Here is a 22,595-nt window from a genome sequence, read left to right on the forward strand (position 1 = left end):
CACCAGATTAGATTAGTCTAACCTGCTGAAAGTTTCCCCAAGTAAGGCTTGTTAAGTCAAATAATTTTGCAAATACATTTATTTAGCAAACTTGCCTTGTTCTCCTGATATGCTGCTCTTTCCCTCCCATTGTTGACAGCTCATTTTCTAAGTGAGACGATATTAGTTGAGACAGGGATATGCCTTTAAGTAAAACAATGCAAGATGCACTAAATTGTTTAGGCGCATCTTGAACAGTTCTGTCTGAGTTTGGACTGGCATAGCTGATATAGAGTTCAGCCATAATTTATTTCAATTCCTGGCATAAATAACAGTAAATCTGAGTGAGGCAACAGAGATCCATACACATTTTAGAAAATTGGAAAATGAGGCTTATGCAAAATCTTTGACCTTTGCACACCAGTTTTCTGGCATACACGTCTCAAATCCCCATTTGTGTTGTCACTTTTATTAAATTTTATTAAAATCTTTTTCATTCAAATAATCTGGTTTCAGGAATTTATATAGATTTATAATTTACTTTTATTTAAAAATCTCAAGTCTTCCCATACTTATCAGCTGTTGTATGTCCTTCAGGACATGCTTTTTCTTTTTGACCTGACACTGTGCTCTCTGCTGACATCTCTGTCTGAGACAGGAACTGTCCAGAGCAGGAGAGGTTTTCTATGGGGATTAGCTGCTGCTCTGGACAGTTCCTGTTCCTGTCAACAGCTGATAAGTATGGGAAGACTTGAGATTTTTAAATAGAAGTAAATTGTATATCTATATAACTGCATAACCCCCTTAATCTCTTAATATCTACACACATAACTGTTACTATTCCAACTATGTGGAAGAAGGATCAAAACGACAGCATTAAGGTAGGTTACTAGGCAGATAGATCAGGATGATTTCTTATTTGAATGCAAGTAATATTTAGGTATATATTGACAACACCTTTCTAGATCACAAGCTTCCTTTGTTAGGTCTTACATCTTATTTAGGTATAATAAAAGATTATGTTGCTTTAAAAAAAGAAATTCTCTTGATTGATCTACCTGATACCTTATCTTTCCTTAGAGAAACCAAACTGATCTAAGACAATATTAGAGAAGATATATGATTATCTTGAAACTTCTATCAATGAAACAACTTTTTAAAAAACTAAAACTTTTTGACATGTCAAAGAGATATGTCAAAAGTTTTTTTCATACCACTCAGACCGATCAATAGAAAGAGGAACGCGTCCGACACCTGTGTAGTCCAATCCCCATTCTGTGTCAGTGAAAGAGACGTGCCTAATAGATTTACATTATGAGGCCATCTTGTCATGTGACAGAGCCAGGAGCATCTTTAAGCCTTTATTGTAAAGCCCTACCAAAAGCAATAAAACATGTTCTGATTGTACTGTATGCTATAAAGAAGACATTGATTTTTGGAAATTTTCTTTTTGTTAAAAAAACACTTGGTAAGGTTTTGGGAATGGGTGGTCATTTAATCCTTGCACGTCAAAATGTATTAGGTGTTTTTACTTCTATTACTATTACTTCTATTGCTGCATGACAACGAATATGGCTGTTAGTATAGCTGGCTAATTTGCCAGAATTCTTCCTATTCAGCAATGTATAATCTGTTTGCATTAAGCTGAAAACTAAGCATATGTTGCAATCATAACTCCACATGACAACTCCTGTCATGACAGCTAACAACTGTAATAACAACTGTATTAATCACCCAGCTCTCTTAAAAGCAGATTTAGGCTATGTTCACACAACTTATAGAGACCGGCCGGGTCACGGAACGGCCGGTCTCTGCCCGGATCATCCCGGCCGGTACTGCAGTACTGGCTGGATGATCTTTTGGCCGCAGGGTCCTGATGCAGGCGCATCAGCGCGCCCGCATCAGAACCTCCCATAGCACACAGTGCTCGCTCGCTGTGTGAGCTGACAGGGTTTCCTACGGCCGCAATTCAAAGAATTGCGGCGGCAGAAAACTGACATGTCAGCTCTTTGCGACGCCGCACGGGATCCCGGTGGGAGCGTATACGATGTGTATACGCTCCAGCCGGGATCCCATAGTAGCCGGGATCCCATTAGTAAAGGAAATGTATAATCAGAAAAAGACCTATTGTTTAAATTGAGTTATGTTCAACATATTTTGTAAGAATTTTTGGTGATTTTTTTTCTCTAATTTCCTATGTTACTATCTTACATTATACATTATAAAATAATTCTCAAATCTTGCAAGGGTCAACGCCAGTATATCTTTCCTATGTCCATACGGCTTGCTGTAAAGCAAAATCTTTCAATACTGCTAACAGCAGCTCAGGAAAAAATGGTTCATGCCATAAAAAGAGCCAAATAGTAAATGGAAAAAAATAAAAAAAAATACACACACACACACATATTAGAAAACAAAAGAAAATGTCTCAGTATCTGTCTCTAATCGGTGTAAAAAAAAAAAAGAAAACAACTTGGTTATACATTCATTTTAAAGCAACTCTGTACCCACAATCTGACTCCCACAAACCACTTTAACTTTAAATACCTGTCTTTAATCCAAGATCTGTCCTGTGGTCCATTCAGCAGGTGATGCAGTTATTGTCCTAAAAAACAACTTTTAAACTTTCAGCCCTGTATCAAATTGGCGTGGCCTAGAGTGTCTATGCCCTAGGCTAGCACCGTGTCTCCCTCCCTCCTCCCAGCCCTTTTCACCATTAGGAATGCCCCCAGGCAGCATTTCTCCTAATCATCACTTGTCTGAACGCTGCACATGTGTTGGATCGTTAAAGAGGACCTGTCAGCCCGGCTAAAGTGGCAGAGGTCTTCTCTCTATTGATTTGCATAACGCATATTCTCAGCTTGAGGACGCGATTTCTCCGCCCCAGGACTGGGTCCAGGAGCGGGAGCAGGGAGGGTTAAGTATGTCGGGTCCCACAAAGGGGTTGGGCGGGCTCCGCCACCTTAGCCGGGCTGACAGGTTTTCTTTAAGGCACCTGTGCAGTTTTCAGACAAGTGATGCATAAATGAAATGCTTTCTGGGGCATTCCTAATGGTGAAGAGGGCGGGGAGGAGGGATAGAGGGGTGGTGCAAGCCTAGGGCATAGGCACTGTAGGCCACACCAATTTGACACAGGGCTGCAAGTTTAAAAGTTGTTGTTTTTTTAGGACAATAACTGCATCACCTGCCAAACGTACTCAGGACAGATCTTGGATTAAAACAGCTATTCAAAGGTACAAGCGGTTTTGGGGGGGCAGATTGCGGTTACAGAGTCGCTTTAGGTCCAATGCAGCCCATACACTATAGACTGTCAGCTGAGAGAAGACATCTCTGACAACAATTGTCTTGCAAAGCAGCAAAAAGGAACAAGGCCTGGCTGAATAAAAATCCGTAAAAATTATCAGATTAGATTAAGAGATTGTGTGCATATCTAGTTGCTGTATAGGAAGCACTCCACTATTTCAACAAATGTGACCTAAAGATGTTTTACTAACTTTGTCAGTCATCTAAATATGTTGCAACAAAGTATCATTCTAACAAATTTTCTTAGTAGTCTTGCATTACAGTAATAATAATAATAATAATAATAATAACAATAATAATCTGTCTCAGATGTTAATGGAAAAGCCATTGTTATGCACACATTAAATAAAAACGCCTATAATTCCAACATTATAATTCTAATAAATAATAAGGATTAAGTTTTCCTATAACATCCAATCACATATATGAAAGACGAGTTCTGATTGGTTGCTGTAGAAAAGCTAGACAGTTTTGCTGTTTGTCAGTTTTTATGTATCTCCTAAATATGTGCACTGAGTGACGTTTTTTTTATAGACTATATTAGAACACAGTAAACAACATTTGGAAGGTGTGTGAACATAGTTGTGCTCAAAAGTTTACATACCTTCGCAGAATTTTTTTATGTCTTTTCCTTTTTCTACAGAATATGAATGATAACACAAAAACTTTTTTACACTCATGGTTAGTGGTTGGAAAAGCCATTTGTTGCCAAACTACTATGTTTTCTCTTTTAAAATCATAATGACAACTAAATGACCCTGATCAAAAGTTAACATGCCCCAGATCTTAATACCATTTATTTCCCCCTCTAACATTAATGACAGCTTGAAGTCTTTTATGATAACAGTGGATAAGGCTATTTATTTTCTCAGATGGAAAAGCTGCCCATTCTTCTTGGCAAAAAGCCTCCAGTTCCTGTGAATTCCTGGGCTGCCTTGCACTGTGTGTTTGTGATCTCCCCAGAGTGGCTCATTGATATTGAGGTCAGGAGATTGAGATAGCCACTCCAGAACACTCACTTTGTTCTGATATCCAAGGAATTAAAATGCGATTTAGCAGTGTAGCCCAACAAAAATTTCAGCCATCACTGCTAGGAAAATTGTTCAGGATGCAAAGAAAAACCCACAAATAACAGAAGCTAAAATACAGGACTCTGAAAAATAGTGGTGTGGTCGAGTCACCAGAAGAAAGCCATTATTGCGCAAATGTCACAAAATCTCATGCCTACAATACGCCAAACAGCACAGAGAGAAGCCTCAAAACCTCTGGAACAATGTCATTTGGAGTGATGAGACCAAAATTCTACTTTTTGGCCACAACCACAAACATTGCAAAGGTGTCAACAAGGCCTATGATGAAAGAACAGAACACTGTAAATGCAGGGGTGGATCACTGATGTTTTGGAGATGTGTGAGCTACAAAGGCACAGCAAACTTGGTCAAAGTTTAAGGCAAGATGAATTCAGCAGGTTATCAGCAAATACTAGAGGTAAATTTGCCCTCATTAGTCAGGAAGCTGCGTATTGGATGTACTTGGACAGTCCAACACAACAACAGTCCAAAAGACTATGTCAAGTCTGACTGTCATTGGCTACAACAAAACACAGTGAAGTTTCTGGAGTGGTCATCTGAGTATTCTGAAATCATTGAGCCACTCTGGGGAGATTCATGCAGGACAGCCCAGGAATTTATTGGAACTGGAAGCTTTTTTTTCCATGAAAATTGGGCAACTTTACCATCTGAGAGCCTCATCCATAACTATAACAAAAGACTTCAAGCTGTCATTGATGTTAGAGGGGGCAATACATGGTATTTAGATCTAGGGTATGTAAACTTTTCATCATTTGGATGATTTTGTTTGTCGTTATGATTTAAAAAGAAAAAACACATTAGTTTGACAAAAAAAGAAAGCAAAAATTCTGCTGGGGTATGTAAACTTTTAAGCACATCAGTAGCCATATAGTTAATACATTGAAGTTTACTGTTCAGTGTATGAGGCCACATGGTAGTAGTCATATTGTGTAAGCATTAGTGCACACGTCCCCAGATATTTGAGACATCTATTATGTCAAATGTCAATAACAGGATAAAAACACTAAGAATTTGGATCTTTTTCCTTTTTTTTCTCCAGTATTGCTAATTATATAATAAATGTAACAATTGGAAGTAAAATTTAGTGAAAACTATGCTGGGAAATTTGACCTTATAAACATACATTGAAATGGATCTTAGGGCCCAATTACACTAGACGATTATCGTGCGAAAAATCATAGTATCATTCAAATTTAAATGATAATTGTTCTGTGTAATCGTATGCAACGATCGAAAAATCGTTTGTATGTCGTTGATTGTTGATTTAGATCTGAACCTAAAATTATCGTTAATCGTTTGCTGTTATTCTACGTTTGTTCGCTCAAGTTCCGCATTTTTTCACTAATCGTTCAGTGTAATAGCACATTGCCCATTATTTTCCTGAGATCAGAAGTAATAAACGATCGCAATAACAATCGTATCTAACGACCATCGTTCTGTGTAGTATGGTGAATTATTTCAGGTTAACGATAAACACTTTCGTTTGCGATAGTTTATTGTTAGTTGTTAATCCTTAAAAATCGCTCCGTGTAATAGGACCCTTAGACTAAAACACTATTTCAACAACCTCCATGTCTGTAATCACCACCACAGTGCGAAAAGGGAATGTTGTACTTCAGATCATCACTTTTGTGGTCAATCTTTTGTTATACTCTCAACATTTTGTACATTTTCTAAATAAACATTATTTTTTTTACAATTTATTCTGTGTAGGAAACCTCTAAGACTATCTTATTACACAGCTGAATGCCCACAAGTTCTTACAAACTTTGGACACATCACTAGGTTAAACTTTGTTGTATCTCAATAAGACCTTTATTGGCACTGAAAAAAAAAAATCTCTAGTAAAACTGTAAATGGCTTTCAAGTAACAGGGCCTGTATGTCCCTTTATGAATATCGGGGCTTATAATGATAAAACTAATAGCTGAGATGCCCAGTCAGCAGCTGTGATCTGTGGGAAAACCTGGCGGTGTGGATTACCACAGGCAAATTAAAGCATTGCAAAATTAGGGTACTATTACACGGAACGATAATCGGCCGAATTGGCCCGATTCGGCCGATTATCGCTCCGTGTAATAAATGCAACGATCAGCCGATGACAACGATCATCGGCTGATCGTTGATATAGGTTAGACCCTATTTTTGTCGGGCGCCGTGTAATAGCGGTGCATGGACGGTGACTAACGATATACATTACCCATCCACGTTCCAGGGCTGCTCCTGCCGTCCGCTTCTCCCGGGGTCCCCCGCGCTCTAGCGGCCTGTCTGCTGATAGGCCGCTCAGCCAATCACAGGCCACGGCGGTCCCGGCCTGTGATTGGCTGAGCGGCCTACCAGCTGACCCCGGGAGAAGTGGACCCCGGGAGAAGCGGACGGCAAGAGCAGCGGTAACGATGTCCTTGCAGCTCTTGTCAAACGATTATCGGGCCGTATAATAGGCCCAGTAAACGAGCAACGATCTAGCCCTGCTCGGCCCGTTTAATACCACCCTTAGACTTAAAATTAATAAATTGTGTGTGGACATGCCAGCTCCTCTGAAGTGAGCCATATTAATAGTTTAAGCTACCAGTTCTTGCAAATGGATGTGGGAACTTAACATTAGACTCCATTCTATAAACCAAAATTTAAAGGGTATTTGAAAATAGCTTTTCCAAACAAGAAAATCTTGTTAATTTCTATCTGTACAAGAGAATATATATATATATATATATATATATATATATATATATATATATATATATATATATATTAGTTATATATGAAAAAAAAAGTTGCATGAAATGAATAACTGAAAATCTATCTCTATATATTATTTTGTGATAAAATGATTTGTATACTTTTAGGCTATATTCACGTGCTATACAAACAACGGCCGATGTTTAATGCTACGTACGGACACCTATGGAACATGATCATTAATTTCAGCAATTGGTAATGTTAAACAACGGTCATTCATGCGAAATGGCCCTTGTTTATAGAGCATGTGAACATAGCCATAAATGCTATGATAAAATGAATGAAGCAACAAAAATGTAACATGCACTAATGACTGTTTGATTGTAATGTTTTACTTGTGTACAGTATTGACTAGATTATATGTACTAAACTACAGTGACTTTACTAAATATCTTTGCTAAGCTTAACTCTACTTTATATGAACTATTGTTAGTAGAATTGGGTTAGTTGCAAACTCTCAAGTTTGCAAGTACAACTCACAATTTGTGCATAGTGTAGTCTTCTGAATGGAGCAAATTTGCTCTCAATTTCTTGCCAGCGTTTGTTAAGATGGATCAGAATTGGCCCCACTGCTTTGGCAGCCCCATCCTTAGACAAACGTTCAGCTTGCCTGTGTACTGCATTCAGGTCTTCTTTCTTCATTTCCAATTCTCCATCAATCTCCTAGTGAGTAAAACCAATACAGGGCCCAAAGTAGTTAGCTATCTAATGAAGTTACATTAGAAGAAGCAGCAACATACTTCTGTCACTTCTTTCTTATTAGACTTTATTTTAAGAAATGATTAAACAACTTACACTATGATATTACTATATTACTAACGCATAGATATTGTGGTCCTGTCACTTTTTGTATTTAACACATGCAATAAAGGAGCTATCTATGCCTTTAGCTAAATCAAAACCAAACTTTATTTTTTTTTTTAAATAAGTGAAATTTTGTCTGCCAAACAAAAGTTCATTTTTTATATATACTTTCTTGTTTTGTTTTTTAATGGCAAACAAAAACAATAATAAAGCAAAATAATGTGTTCCATATAAAGAGAAAAAAAAAAACAACAGGTTGGATGCAGCAGACAATTTGGATTGACTGGACAGTAACATATGGACATGGTCTGATGAATGAAGTGTGCTAACATGAGAAAGAGTCATCCACGTACTGTTAGTCATTAGTTCATCTGGAACAAAGATACATAACATCAGTCAATATTGTTATCAACAAGAACATTTTAGAGGTTTCACATATATTCCAAGTCTAGCGTTAATCTCTACGTTAAAATAGATCCCCATCCATTTTTCATTTTTTGTTTGTTCTCTATTGTCTCAATAAATTAATTAAATTTACAAGACTGCATTCCTCATATAATAAGCAATAATTTTTATAATAATGACTTACTTAAGAGTAAAGCCCCCATATCATTGTACTTCTCTATTAATCATACCATGCAATTTTGACATTGTATCCACTTGTACCTTCGGATAGCTGCTTTTAATCCAAGATCTGTCCCGGGGTCCGTTCGGCAGGTGATGCAGTTATTGTCCTAAAAAACAACTTATAAACTTGCAGCCCTGTGCCAAAAGGCCATGGCTTAGAGTATCCGTGCCCCAACTTTGCACCACCCCTCTGTCCCTCCTCCCCACCCTCTTCATCATTAGGAATGCCACTGGCAGGATTTTTCCTATACCTCTGCACAGGTGCCTTAACGATCGAGCCCATGTGCCGTGTTCTCACAGCTGATGAATATGTGACAATCTGCCTGTAGCATTCCTAATGATGAGGAGGGTGGGGAGGAGGGACAGAGAGGTTGTGCCAGCTTTAAGAACACACTCTAGGTCATGTCTGTTTGGCACAGGACTGTAAGTTTAAAAGTTGTTTTTTAAGACAATAACTGCATCACCTGCCGAACAGACCCCAGGACAGATCTTAGATTAAAAGCAGCTATCTGAAGGTACAAGCGGTTTGGGGTGGACAGATTGTGGGTACAGAGTCACTTTAATAAATCAATTGATACATAATTAATAAAATAGGCTGAATAACTTAATGTTATAATAGAGCCCTTAATGCTATGCTTATGTCAGGTTTCTGTTGGCCTTTCTGTTTTTTTGACAGCATGAATGATGATGAAAAGTGCACTTCTTGCTATCAAAGTATCAGAAAGCTTGAATGTTCACAGGTTAGGCCTCATTCACACGTCCGCATTTTTTGAGGGTTTGCAACTACGGACAAAGTATATTTCCACAAGTTTCTTTGGCAGTACTTACTTGTCTGAAATTTTACGTATTCGCGATTTAGCCAAGATCAATGTTGCAAAAAATAATAATATGCCCTAGTGCGGACCATAATTGCGGCAAAAAAAGATCAATACAAGTCTATGGAATCATCTATAATTTATGGATGTTACGCAGGTAATGTCTGCAAAAAATATGAACCCATAATTCTACAGTAGGTAGTGCCATAATTTTGACCATACCTCCTTTATTTGTAAGTATTTTCTACTTTTACGGATCCACAAAAAATACAAGCGAATACGGATGCATTATCGATGTATCATGGATGCGGACATAATATACGCAAAATATAGTCTGCTTAAAAAAAAAAAAGGATCATGAATGTAGCCTTAGTGTGAACAGACTTTAACTTCACTATGGTAGGTTCACACACAATAAAAATATTGCAATAAAGCCATAATCATGAGGTAAAAATTGACAGCATTTTTAATGTAATAATGTGACTCTCTGAAGTCAACGAGAAATTGCCCATCAATATAGTAGTATAGCAGACGTAATTGATTACGACCATCAAACTAGTGAACGTGCTCATTATATACAATCTGTTTTTGCATAAAATGGCTTTTTTCATATCAAACATTGTTTTATTTTCACTCAAAATTACAGCCATATTTTGGAATTACTTTATTGTGTGTGAACATGGTCTTAAAATAAAAGAAGACAGTAGGCATCTAGAGGTCTAGAAAATATACCAAAGAGGAATATAGTGATTGGCCATGATTTTTAATGATGCAGTTACAGTTCTATTCTTATTTTTAAAGAGACTGTCAGTAGGTTTATGTTGCCATATCTGAGGGTAGCATAAACTAGAGACAGACGCTAAATGGAATGATGGATCATTTTTCCTTGGAACTGATTTAGAGATATCCCCCTTAATAACAATTACTCAGAGGATGTCAAACTAGACTTTTCCATTATGTGCCTCTACTCAGTAGTCCTGGATATTCATGATCACAAGCACACTAAGCTCACCAGCGACTGATTGGCAATTGTCTATTTATACTGTAAATAGGTAGACAGCTGTCAATCAACATCTAGAAAGTAGAGGGAGTGGGGCAGCACAAAGCCCACTCTTTTGCATATCTGGAGAATGACTGAACATAATTATGTAAGTAAAAGGCCATTCTGTTCAAAATGTTTGTCACTAGTTTATGCTGCCCTCATTTAAGGCAGTATTAAGCTAGTGACAGGTTCCCTTTAAGTCCAATCTATACAATGGAAAGATGTAGACAAAATCCACATGCAGTGTAGAATGACATGCATTCAATTACAAAATACAGTATATGCAATTATTTAGAAAAGGATTTAACTTTCTATGGAAGACAATTGTAATTTCCAAAAAGTTACATATCATATTTTACATTGCATTAATTGGATTTATAAAACAATGATACCACATTTTACAGATGACCCAGAAACAGAAATGTACTGTACAAAGGACAAATATATAAATAAGAGTACCTTAAGCTTCTGCTCATCTTTGGGTTCTGGAAGACTAGCTATTTTCTTTTCAATATCATCCAAACACTTTAGTAAATCGTCAGATTGTCTCTTGTACTGATACCACTGATGGGAAATCTCTAGGGCTTTTTTTCTTCTTTGAGATCTCAAATCCTATTCAGAGTATGAATGACACAAATAAAATAACACAATAAACAATAAAAATTTAATTTACAGCTATTTTCCAGTTAATAATATATATAAATGTTGCTGTATAGTGTACATCAAATTAAAAAAAAAATGTTGTATGGCTTATGATATTGTACAGATTCTTAGGCAACCAGACTGACCACACTTTAAGTAGGTGATTGTACTCTAAAGCTTTAATCTACGGGCCGTCAGTGAGGAGGGACCCGGAGACACATGCAGTAGTTGTGTGCAGGTAAGCATGCGCTGTTTATTATTTTTACTGGTACGGCCACTAATTAGTTAAACATGGCTGTCACTATATTCTCACAGGGCCATATACTATAATGGTACTGAGTATGTCAGAGGATTTCACAAGAAAACTAAAAGTTGTAAACAGCTGTATGAATGCCAGGAACAAGGATTCTAAGCAAATCACTGCCCAATGTATAAAACTGCCTATACTTTTTTCCTTAGACCACTTTTGGTGGGTAATAGCAATTTAGTCTTTTGGCTATTTTCAAAGTTGCTCAGATTCTTTCACTTGTCCTCATACTTGCCCAATTTCAACACACAAACATAAAAGGAGAATTCTGGGCAGACAGATTTTCTACAAAAGTTCCGGGAAGGGGGGAGGATGAAAGAAATAACATGCACTTACCTCCCTGGCTCCAGCGCTGATGCCTGTATACCGTCACTCTGATCCCCTGGTCCTCGGCTGCTTCCTGGTTAGACAGAGGACCTCGGATGTGTTGTTCCAGGCCCACTCAGCAATTCAACAGCCATAGCGAGGTCCCACCTCTTCCTGGCTGATTGAGCCTAACACGTTATTTTCCAGGGCCTCTCTCTGACCAAGAAGCAGTTGGGGACTCGAGCAGTGTTATGCAGCCTCCAACGCTCGAGCCAGGGAGGTAAGTGCATTTTATTTATGTCTTCCTCACCCTCCCTTGCACTTTTGTTAAAAAAAAAAAAAGCAGCTTGCCAGACATTTTCTTTTAAGAACTAACTGTTGCTGCCTAATATATGCCACCCCTTGATAGTTGCCACTGTTACAAATAATCAGTGATTCTCCCTTTACCCATTAATAGTTTTAATTTCATGGTTGATGTGTGTGTGTGTGTGTGTGTGTGTGTGTGTGTTTTAAACTTTGCAGATCTTAACATTTCAAATAAAATTTTCATGTTCTTAGACTTGCTGCACAAATTGTTATTAGATGTCCCCATGAGGAAGGATATAAATATCACTTAAAGCAGTGATGTATGCATAGTAAATCCTTTGTGTATGGTGGAACGGCGCAGAAACATGCATGCGTACATAGCTATCGATCTTATGACTGCTCGGTTCATAAAATAAAGTATACTTTATAAAATACTCACATCACATATTCATTTATATAGTTTGAGCTATTGCAGACAAATAATTGTGTTCTACAATGAGTGCAACAAATCTAGAGATTACTTAAAGTTATACAAAATTGCTACAAAAATAAGAAGGAGTCTGTCTGAATTTTCTTAAAGCAATCAATATTCCATTGAGTTTTTTTTCCTTATCTGTCAAGGGTGAATGCCTTTATTGAGTAACAAAAAATGAAAATCAATGACCTCACTTCTTGAAAACACAACTAATAATGAAGTGCCCTATAGCAGAGATTTAAAAAAAGCATTTTGTCATAATTAGATATAATTCTATATATAAATGACATCCCCAGCTTCCAGTAAACGCAATGCAACTACATATTAAAGGTTTTTACCTCTCAATGTGATTGTTTCTAAAGGCTTTTAGATAAGCTGTAAGTTAATTACAAAAAACACAAGCACTAGCAACACGTAAAAAAAAATATATTACAATGTAATATTACAAATGGAATAGTTTTCTATCTATCTATCTATCTATCTATCTATCTATCTATCTATCTATCTATCTATTCTTTCATCCATCTACATCTATTATGTATCTAATATTAATTTTTCATACATTTTAGATTTTGCCCTACCATTTGCCTAACTTTTAGCTGACTACTAATTGCCCATAGAACTTTCAAAATATATACGGCAACATGGAAGGCTGTCCATAACCTCCCCATTTATATCTCTCTCCCCATTGTAATATCTAATACTCATAGGCTCTCCTTTATTACTTTTCCCTGGTCCCCACCTTACACAATCATCTTTTATATTTCTTCTGTGTATTTCTGGAACTTGCTACGCCAACTCACCAGACTTTCCTCTACTTTTGAAACCTTGAGTAACATTCTAAAAACCCACTAGTTAGAAAAACATTCAACCTTTAATAAGCCTTTTGCCACCCAACTATATTACTATTAGCTACAACACTTATGGACTTTCCCCTCCCCTATATGCTTGTAAGTCCTTGTGGGCAAGGCCCCTTCTCCTGTACTTCTTTGTAAATCATTTAGTTCATTGTATAAACCCCTTGTTTATATGAAAAGCTCAATGGAATTAATAGCAATGTAAAAACAGCTGTCTATTTTTTTATGTTGAATTTAACCCCTTAAGGACAGAGCCTGAAATGGCCTTAAAGTGACACTGTCACCCCCAATAATCATTTTTCAATCTTTATAGGTGTGTGTAACCCGCCTATAGCTCTCTGCATACCTGTAATTGTTTTTCTTTTTCATGAGGTGGCTTTGCCTGAAATTGTACCTTTGCCGAGTATCTTCTAGCGCCACTGGGCGGGGCTTGGTCCCTGAAGCGCCACATAGCCCCGCCCATTACAGCGCCGTTGACCCCGCCCCCTTGGGCTCAGTTTTGAGTCCTCCTTGACGTGCGCATCCACATCTCCCGCCGTCTTCCGCGTGCGGGAGCGTCATGTGGCGCGCAGGCGCAGAAGGTGACCACCGGGTCACCCACAGTCGGGCTGTGCGAGTCGGGCGAGGCGCAGACATAGTGCGCAGGTGCACTGCGTCAGTCCTTTTCGGTGCATGCGCAGTGTGCGGCGGACGCCGCAGTGCGCCTGCGCACTATGTCTGCGCCTCTCTGCTGGCTGTGAGGAGGGTTTCACAGCCGCAGTGAGGCCTCTGGAGAGTCCCACACAACAAGGGACGGTGCGGCCGGTGTAATCGGCGGGCTGTGCGACCGCACGCACAGCCCGGCTGTGGGTGACCCGGTGGTCACCTTCTGCGCCTGCGCGCCACATGACGCTCCCGCACGCGGAAGACGGCCGGAGATGTGGACGCGCACGTCAAGGAGGCCTCAAAACGGAGCCCAAGGGGGCGGGGTCAAAGGCGTTGTAATGGGCGGGGCTATGTGGCGCTTCAGGGACCAAGCCCCGCCCAGTGGCGCTAGAAGATACTCGGCAAAGGTACAATTTCAGGCAAAGCCACCTCATGAAAAAGAAAAACAATTACAGGTATGCAGAGAGCTATAGGCGGGTTACACACACCTATAAAGATTGAAAAATGATTATTGGGGGTGACAGTGTCACTTTAAGGACAGAGACAAATTTTATGAATATGACCTGTGTCACTTTAGTCATTAATAACTTTGGCATGCTTTTACCTATCCGGCTGATTCTGATATTGTTTTCTCATGACATATTGTACTTCACATTTCTGGTAAATTGGAGTCGATACTCATAACGAATCTTTATGAAAAAAACCAAAATAACGTGAAAAATTGTGAAAAAATGCATTTTTCCAACTTTGAAACTCTTCTGCTTATACAGAAAATGGTTATGCCACATAAAGTATATATTAAATAGCATTAGCAACATGTCTACTTTATGTTGGCAGCATTTATTAAACTATCTTTAATATTTTTTAGACAATAGAAAGCTTAAAACATTAGCAGCAATTTTCCAAATTTTCAGCAACATTTCAAAATCAGATATTTTTAGGGACCTGTTCGGGGTTAAAGTGTATTTGAGGGGACTGTATGTTAGAAAGCCCCACAAAGCACCCCATTTCAGAGACTGCACCCCCCAAACTCTGCAAAAGCACATCCAGAAATTTTTTTAACCCTTTAGGGGAGTCACAGAAATAAAAGCTAAGTGTGTAAGAAATTTGAAATTTTCTGTGCAGAGATTTTATTGTAATCCAATATTTTTCATAATTATAAACCTATTAGCAGAGAAATGCACCCCAATACTGATTGTCCCTTTTCTGAAGTTTATAGAAATATCCCATATGTGGCCCTATTGCGCTGTTTGACGCAACCACAAGCCTCCGATACAAAGGAGCGCCTAGTGAATTTCAATGGCTCTGTTATATTTGGTCATTTGACTGTACTGCACTTCAGGTTGGCAGAGGCTCTGGGGTGCCAAAATACTGGAAACCCCCCACAAGTGACCTCATTCTGGAAACTACACCCCTCAAGGAATGTAACAAGGGGTGCGGTGAGCATCTGGACCATACAGGTGTTTCACAGATTTTCAGAACAATGTGGCGTGAAAAAAGAAAAACATTTTTTTTTACACTGAAACGTTGTTCTAGCCTAAACCCCTCAAGGAATCTAACAAGGGGTGCAGTGAGCATATGGACCCCACTGGTGACGGGCACAAATGTGGAACAATGTGATGTGAAAATAAAAAAAAAAAACATTTTCTCACTTTCACAGCACAAATGTGCCTGTTATCAAGGGATCCATATCCTCACTGCACCCCTTGTTAGGTTCCTTGAGGGGTGTAGTTTCCAGAATGGGGTCACTTGTGGGGGGGTTCCAGTGTTTTTTGGCAGCACGAGTGCTCTGTAAATGCGACATGGCCCATGAAATTCATTCCAGTGAAATCCAGCTTCCAAAATCCAAATGGCACTCCTTCCCTTCGGAGGCTTGCCCTGCACCCACATGGCGCTTTATGTCCACATGTGGGGTATTTATGGACTCGGGGGAAATTGCTCTACACATTTTGTGTGTTTTTTTCTCTTTTAACCCCTTGTGAAAATGAAAAATTCAAGGCTAAACCAACATTATAGTGTAAAAAAAAATGTAATATTTCATTTTCACGCCACCTTGTTCCACATTTGTGCCGTCACCAGTGGGGTCCATATGCTCACTACACCCCTTGTTACATTCCCTGAGGGGTGTAGTTTTCATAATGGGGTCACTTGTGGGGGGGGTTTCACTGCTTTGGCAACACGGAGTTTTTAAATGCAACATGACCCTTGAAATCCATTCTACCCAAATCCAGCCCCAAAAAGCTAAATGGCGCTCCTTCCCATTGGAGGCTTGTCTTGCGGACGCATAGCGCCTTATGTCCACATGTGGGGTATTTCCGTATTCGGGGGAAATTTATCTACATGTTTTGTTCTGTTTCTTCTCTTTTAACCCCTTGTGCAAATGAAAATTTGTCAAGACTAGATCAATGATGTTTTGTAAAAATAAAATTGTTTACACTTAAACATTGGCCTAGCCGTGAATTTTTCATTTTCACAAGGGTTTAAAAGAGAAAAAAAGACAAAACGTGTAGAGCAGTTTGTCCCGAGTACGGAAATACCCCACATGTGGACATAAAGCGTCATGCGGCCGCAAGACGGGCCTCTAAAGGGAAGGAGCGCCATTTGGCTTTTGGATGCTGGATTTGGCTGAAATGGATTTCAAGGGCCATGTTGCATTTGCAGAGACCCTATGCTACCAGGACAGTGGTAAACCCCCACAAGTGACCCCATTCTGGAAACTACACCCCTCAAGGAATCTAACAAGGGGTGTAGTGAGCATATGGACCCCACTGGTGATGGGCACAAATAGGGAACAATGTGACGTGAAAGTGAAAAATTTCCTTTTTTCATTTTCACAGCACAAATGTGCCTGTCATCAAGCGGTCCATATCCTCACTGCACCCCTTGTTACATTCCTTGAGGGGTGCAGTTTCCAGAATGGGGTCACTTTTGGGGGGCCTACACTTTCTTGGCAACACAGGGCCTTTGTAAATGCGACATGGCATTCACCATCCATTCTAGCCAAATGGCTCTTCCTCCCTGCGGAGGCTTACCCTGCACCCGCCTAGCGCTTTATGTCAACATGTGGGGTATTTTCATACTTGGGGGAAGTTGCGCTACACATTTAGTGTTTTTTCTTATCTTTTAACCCCTTGTGAATAAGAAAAAATAAAGACTAGATCAATGATTTAGTGTAAAAATTTTATTTTTTTTTAAACTAAATGTTGGTCTAGCCTAAATTTTTTTCATTTCCACAAGGGGTTAAAAGAGAAAATAAATGCAAAACGTGTAGGATAATTTCCCCTGAGTACGAAAATACCCCAAATGTGGATATAATGTGCCATATGGGCAGAGGGCAAGCCACCAAAGGGACAGAGCGCTATTTAGAGGCTGGAATGGAGGATGGAGGCCATGTCACATTTACAAAGCTCCTGTGCTGCCAGGACAGTAGAAACCCCCCACAAGTGACCCCATTCTGGAAACTACACCCCATAAGGAATCTAACAAGGGGTGCAGTGAGCATATGGACCCCACTGGTGACGGGCACATATGTAGAAAATGTGCTGTGAAGATGAGAAATACCATTTATTTTTTCATTTTCACAGCATAAATGTGCGAGTCACCAGGGGGCCATATCCCCGCTGCCCCCCTTGTTAGATTCCTTACGGGGTGTAGTTTCCAGAATGGGGTCACTTGTGGGGGGTTTGTACTGTCCTGGCCGCACAGGGGCTTTCTAATTGCATTATGGCAAGCCTCTAATGGGAATGGGGGCCATGCCTATTTAGTTGGGGAAAAGGGACAATTTTAATTAATTTGGGGGTATTGGGCCAATTATTAGTTTATAAGGTTGAAAATGACAGGTGTCCATCAAATTCAACCTGTGTTGATCCAGAGGAAGGCAAAAAACCCTTGTGAGGCAGACAACTGTAGCCTCATCACAGGGGAAAAATTCCTTCCCGACTCCATAATGGCAATCAGAATAATCCCTGGATCAACGTGACCCCTGAAATAGGAATAAGGGACAGAATTTAGATCATTTAGAACTCCAATGACGTGTGGTACGCCTTGAAGCAATCCTTTATACAGAGGCCGGGGTGATCAGGACAGGTGTCACACTGGTAAATGGTGTCCTTCCTGATCCCCCTTTTACGGCACACTCTGCACTTCTTTTGGGATCTCCCCTTTTTTCCAGTGTGGGGGACTTCACCTGGAAAATGTTGTCCCTGTACGATACGGGGTCCTTCATATCCATAAGCGTTGGGGCCCGCTCCATGGCTGCCGAATATCAGGGCTTTGATCACTGCTTCCTGGAATTCAAGGAATTTCCCTGGGTGGCCGGCATATCGGTACAGCACAAAAGCGTTGTACATCGCTGTCTGTACCAGATATACGGCCACCTTTTTGTACCACCGTCTGGTTTTTCTCGTGGCGTTATATGGTTTCAGGACTTGATCTGAGAGATCAACTACTCCCATATACTCATTGTACTCTAGAACACAATCAGGTTTGTTCACCACGTTTGTGGTACCACGTACAGTGACAAGGGTGACGCTATTCCTGTGAATTGTGGTCAGAATAAGGACATCGCGCTTGTCCTTATATTTGACCAACAACATATTTTCACAGGCATAGGCCTTGCTCTCCCCCCTTTGCATTAGTTGTCTAACAGGGTGACTTGGTAGACCTCTTTGATTTTTTCGGATCGTGCCGCAAGCTACAGTAGCTCGGGCAGCGAGTGACCGAAACAGGGGGATGCTGGTATAAAAGTTATCAACATACAGGTGATAACCTTTATCCAGCAGTGGGAAGATCAGTTCCCAAACGATCTTCCCACTAACTCCGAGGATGGGGGGGCATTCTGGGGGCTGGATTTGGGTGTCCCTACCCTCATATACTCTAAATCTGTAAGTGTACCCTGAGGTACTCTCACAGAGTTTGTATAGTTTCACGCAATACCGTGATCTTTTATTGGGAATGTACTGGCGGAAATGGAGTCTTCCTTTGAAGCTCAGGAGGGACTCATCTACTGAGATGTGTTTTTTTGGGATATACATCTCAGTAAATTTGGCTGAGAAGTGCTCTATGACCGGCCGTACTTTGTACAGTCGGTCATATGAGGGATCATCTCGTGGGGGGCACCTTGCATTTTCATTGTAATGCAAGAATTTTAGGAGGGCTTCAAATCGAAACCGTCCCATGGCCATACTGTAAAGTGGGGTATTATACATAATATCCCCACTCCAGTATTGCAGAATTGTGTTTTTTTTTACTAGGCCCATGTGCAGCAGGAGCCCCCCAAATTTTGTCATTTCGGCTGCATCAGTAGGGGTACATGGGCCTAGCAAAAGAAGAGGAAGGGTTCTGGGCCAGGAATTGGTGCGCGTACAAGTTTGTTTGCGCCACCATCAAATTTACAAAGTCATCAGAGAAATAGAGCTTGAAAAAGTCTATTTCTCTGAGAGCTGTGGGGTTAACCTGGATTCTCGCCGTTGCCATAAAACCAGGAATCCAGGGCTGATTATTTTGGGGGTCTGGGGTTCAGATGGGGTCACCTATCTGGGGGGGGCGGGGGGTAGGATGGGGTCACCTCTCTGGGGGGGCGGGGGGCAGGATGGGGTCACCTGTCTGGGGGGCAGGGGGCGGGATGGGATGACGTGTCTGGGGGGCAGTGGGCGGGATTGGATGATGTGTCTGGGGAGCAGGGGACGGGATGGGGTCTCCTGTCTGGGGGGCAGGGGGCGGGATGGGATGAGGTGTCTGGCGGGCAGCCCGAGGCGTCCTCCTTGGATGCCTAGGTGGAAAGTCATCATCACTGGATGATGATGATGATAATGATGATGAGGATGAATGGAGGAAAGAAGGATCCCCCCATTCATCCTCACTGGCCGTTTCGGTGTCGGAGGCAATAAGCGCGTATGCCTCCTCCACCGAAAACACTCTCTGGGACATTATTCGGGGATTGGTGTATGGGGGGTTTGTAAATGTGATGTAGTGTAGTGTTGTAGTGTAAAACTTTATTTCAAGTAGCGTAATGTGTAACGTGGGGTAGTGTAGTGTAATGTAGTGTTTTATACGTGTTTTTCACAGTAAGGGGGGGGGGGGAAACGTACGCCAAAAAAGGCGTTGCTGATAAATGCCGCACTTATGTGCGGTACTTATCAGCAGACAGTGGCGGTAGGATATAGAAAAAAAAGGGGCGGGAAGGGGAAAAAAAAAACCCCTAAGCCAAAAAAAAAGAGGAGTTGCTGATCAGCGCTCAGCGGCGGAAGGGCACAAAAAAAAAAAGAAAAAAAAAGCTACTTCTTTACCCCAAAGCCACTGATTAGTGTATTATATACACTAGTCAGCCGCTAGGGGGCAGTACAAGTACCTGGACGAAGATCTCCGAAGAAAAACGACGAAAACCGACGGGAGCCGAGCCGAGCTGAGCCGAGGGAAGACGACGGAGAACTACGTGGGACGCCGCGGGACCGCAGATCTTCTCTCCAGCACCGGGATTCGGTGAGTATGGTGCTCACACACCACACACACTTTGTCTGCACCTCTTAGCTAACTAGCTGAGGGGTGCAGAGAAAAGTAATAATATTTGTTTTTACTGTGATCGCCGCCATTGGCCGGCCGGGGCTGGCCGGCCAATAGCGGCGATCTGGGGGATGGCACCATGGCCCCCTTCACTATACACAGTAATGATGATTGGTGCTGTCTCGGACAGCACCAATCATCATTGATTTCCGGGGCCCCGGGTCACCGATGACCCGGGAACCGGAAAATCGCTGTAGTTGGCTGATTTGAATAAATCAGCATATTACAGTGATCGTCAGCACGGGGGATGTAATCCACCCCCCGTGCCGACAAGCTATGATGGTCTGCTGTGTATTACAGCAGCCATCGTTACCGAATCGCCGTGTGTTTACACACAGCAATTCCGGTAAACATTGGGCGTAAGTATACGCCCGTTTGCGTTAAGTACCACGCTGCGGGGGCGTACACTTACGCCCGATGTCGTTAAGGGGTTAAACATGCTTTGTATAAACAAACATCTATCCTAGGATGATGATGATACTACTACTATGATACTACTACTACTACTACTACTACTACTACTACTAATAATAATAATAATAATAATAATAATAATAATAATAATATAATAATCAATACATTTAATTATAAAAATGGCCCCTACAAGAAATATGGGGAAAAGATATTTCAGGTATAACCCCTCCAAAAGACACAAGGCACTGCCCTCGCCTGGAGAATAAAAAAGGTTCAGTATCTTGAGGTGTCAAACAGTAAATATGTGTAAGTCTACCCCATGATCTGGTCACAGCAAAAACAGCGGAGGGCTTCAAAACAGGCTAAGGCCATGTTCACACGCCGTATATTTTCATAGAAGTACGGCCGTTGTTGCTGATTGCAACAACGGCCGTGATTAATACTAAAATATAAGTTACATTGCTGTCTATGGGATCCCGGCTGGAGTGTATACACATAGTATACCCTACAGCCGGGATCTCTAGCAGCGACACTAAAAAAAACTGACATGTCAGCCGCAGAGAACCTGTCTGGGATGATCTTATCGGACACCGTGTCATACAATTTGTGAACTTAGACAAGTTCTTAGAACAAAATTACACTAACATTAATGCTTATGTATAGAACCTAACCATCACCCAACCCCCTTCCCACCATCCATCCCCACCTTGGTTGAACTTTATGGACGTGTGCACCTTTTTTCAACCATACTAAATATGTAACTACGTAACTATGTAATAATAATAAAATAGGAAATATTATAAATGCAGACTAGATGGTCTTTCACTGTCAACAATCTTCTATAAGTTGCAGGGCTTTATCACTTATGCTGCCTTAAGCACACCATTACAGTGATTCCGCATGTATCAGAGTTTTTGTCCCAAATATGCAGCAATTGTTCAGCATTTATAAGGTTTAATTTACTAATATTGCTGTCTCCATAGCCTATTTCAGACAAATAATCAAGTTGCTTGTTCAATAGAAAAACAAACTTTTATCACCTTGTTTAAAGTGCCACCTGGGCGGGGCTAGTCCTCGAAGCGCCATATCGCTCGGCCCACTCCACCGCCGTTGACTCCGCCCCCTTTTGTACGTCATATCTTCAGGCCGCTCTGCTCCAGCGGCCTCCGTCTATTTTTGGCCCTCCCAGCTTGTGCAGGGACATCGGGATGTGCGCGTTCACATCACCCAGAGTCCCATTAATTTACCGCGCAGTAGCACTGGGTGATGTGATCTCCCCCTGAACCAACAAGCCGGGCTGTGTCCGCGAGTGTCAGGTGCAGTCATGATGCAGGTGCAGGAATCTGTGCCCTGTCGCCCCCCGGTCCTTTCGCGTCCGCACAGCCAGCAGCGATCTGATGCGGTAGTGCGCATGCGCAGTCTGAACAGCAAGTACAAGGCCGCCTGCAGCTTTCTTCCCTGGCACACAGTAACAGCTGCCGCCGCTGGCGCAGGCGCAGTGCAAGCAGGATGGCCGCACTGCGTCTGCGCACTACCGCATCAGATCGCTGCTGGCTGTGCAGACGCTGGCACAGCCAGCAGCGAGAGGTCCGGGGGACAACAGGGCACAAATGCCTGCACCGGAAAGCCGCGGGCTGTGCGAACGCAAGCACAGCCCGGCTGGTTGGTGCAGGGGGAGATCAC

The 22,595-nt window shown here is 41.2% G+C and overlaps 1 protein-coding gene across 11 annotated transcripts in view; it reads right to left on the reverse strand.

Annotated features, from left to right (window-relative positions):
• Positions 1–22,595, reverse strand: part of DMD (dystrophin) — a 1,858,252-nt gene that overhangs the window by 1,069,816 nt on the left and 765,841 nt on the right. For all 11 annotated transcript variants that reach the window (XM_069970999.1, XM_069971008.1, XM_069971005.1 and 8 more), the window contains 2 exons: positions 10,859–11,011; positions 7,592–7,774 (listed from right to left, as the gene is read on the reverse strand). In XM_069970999.1, the coding sequence (XP_069827100.1) occupies positions 7,592–7,774; positions 10,859–11,011 (336 nt within the window). The remainder of the gene's footprint in view (positions 1–7,591; positions 7,775–10,858; positions 11,012–22,595) is intronic.

The sequence above is a fragment of the Dendropsophus ebraccatus genome, chromosome 5 (assembly GCF_027789765.1).
Source record: "Dendropsophus ebraccatus isolate aDenEbr1 chromosome 5, aDenEbr1.pat, whole genome shotgun sequence".
Taxonomy (NCBI): domain Eukaryota; kingdom Metazoa; phylum Chordata; class Amphibia; order Anura; family Hylidae; genus Dendropsophus; species Dendropsophus ebraccatus.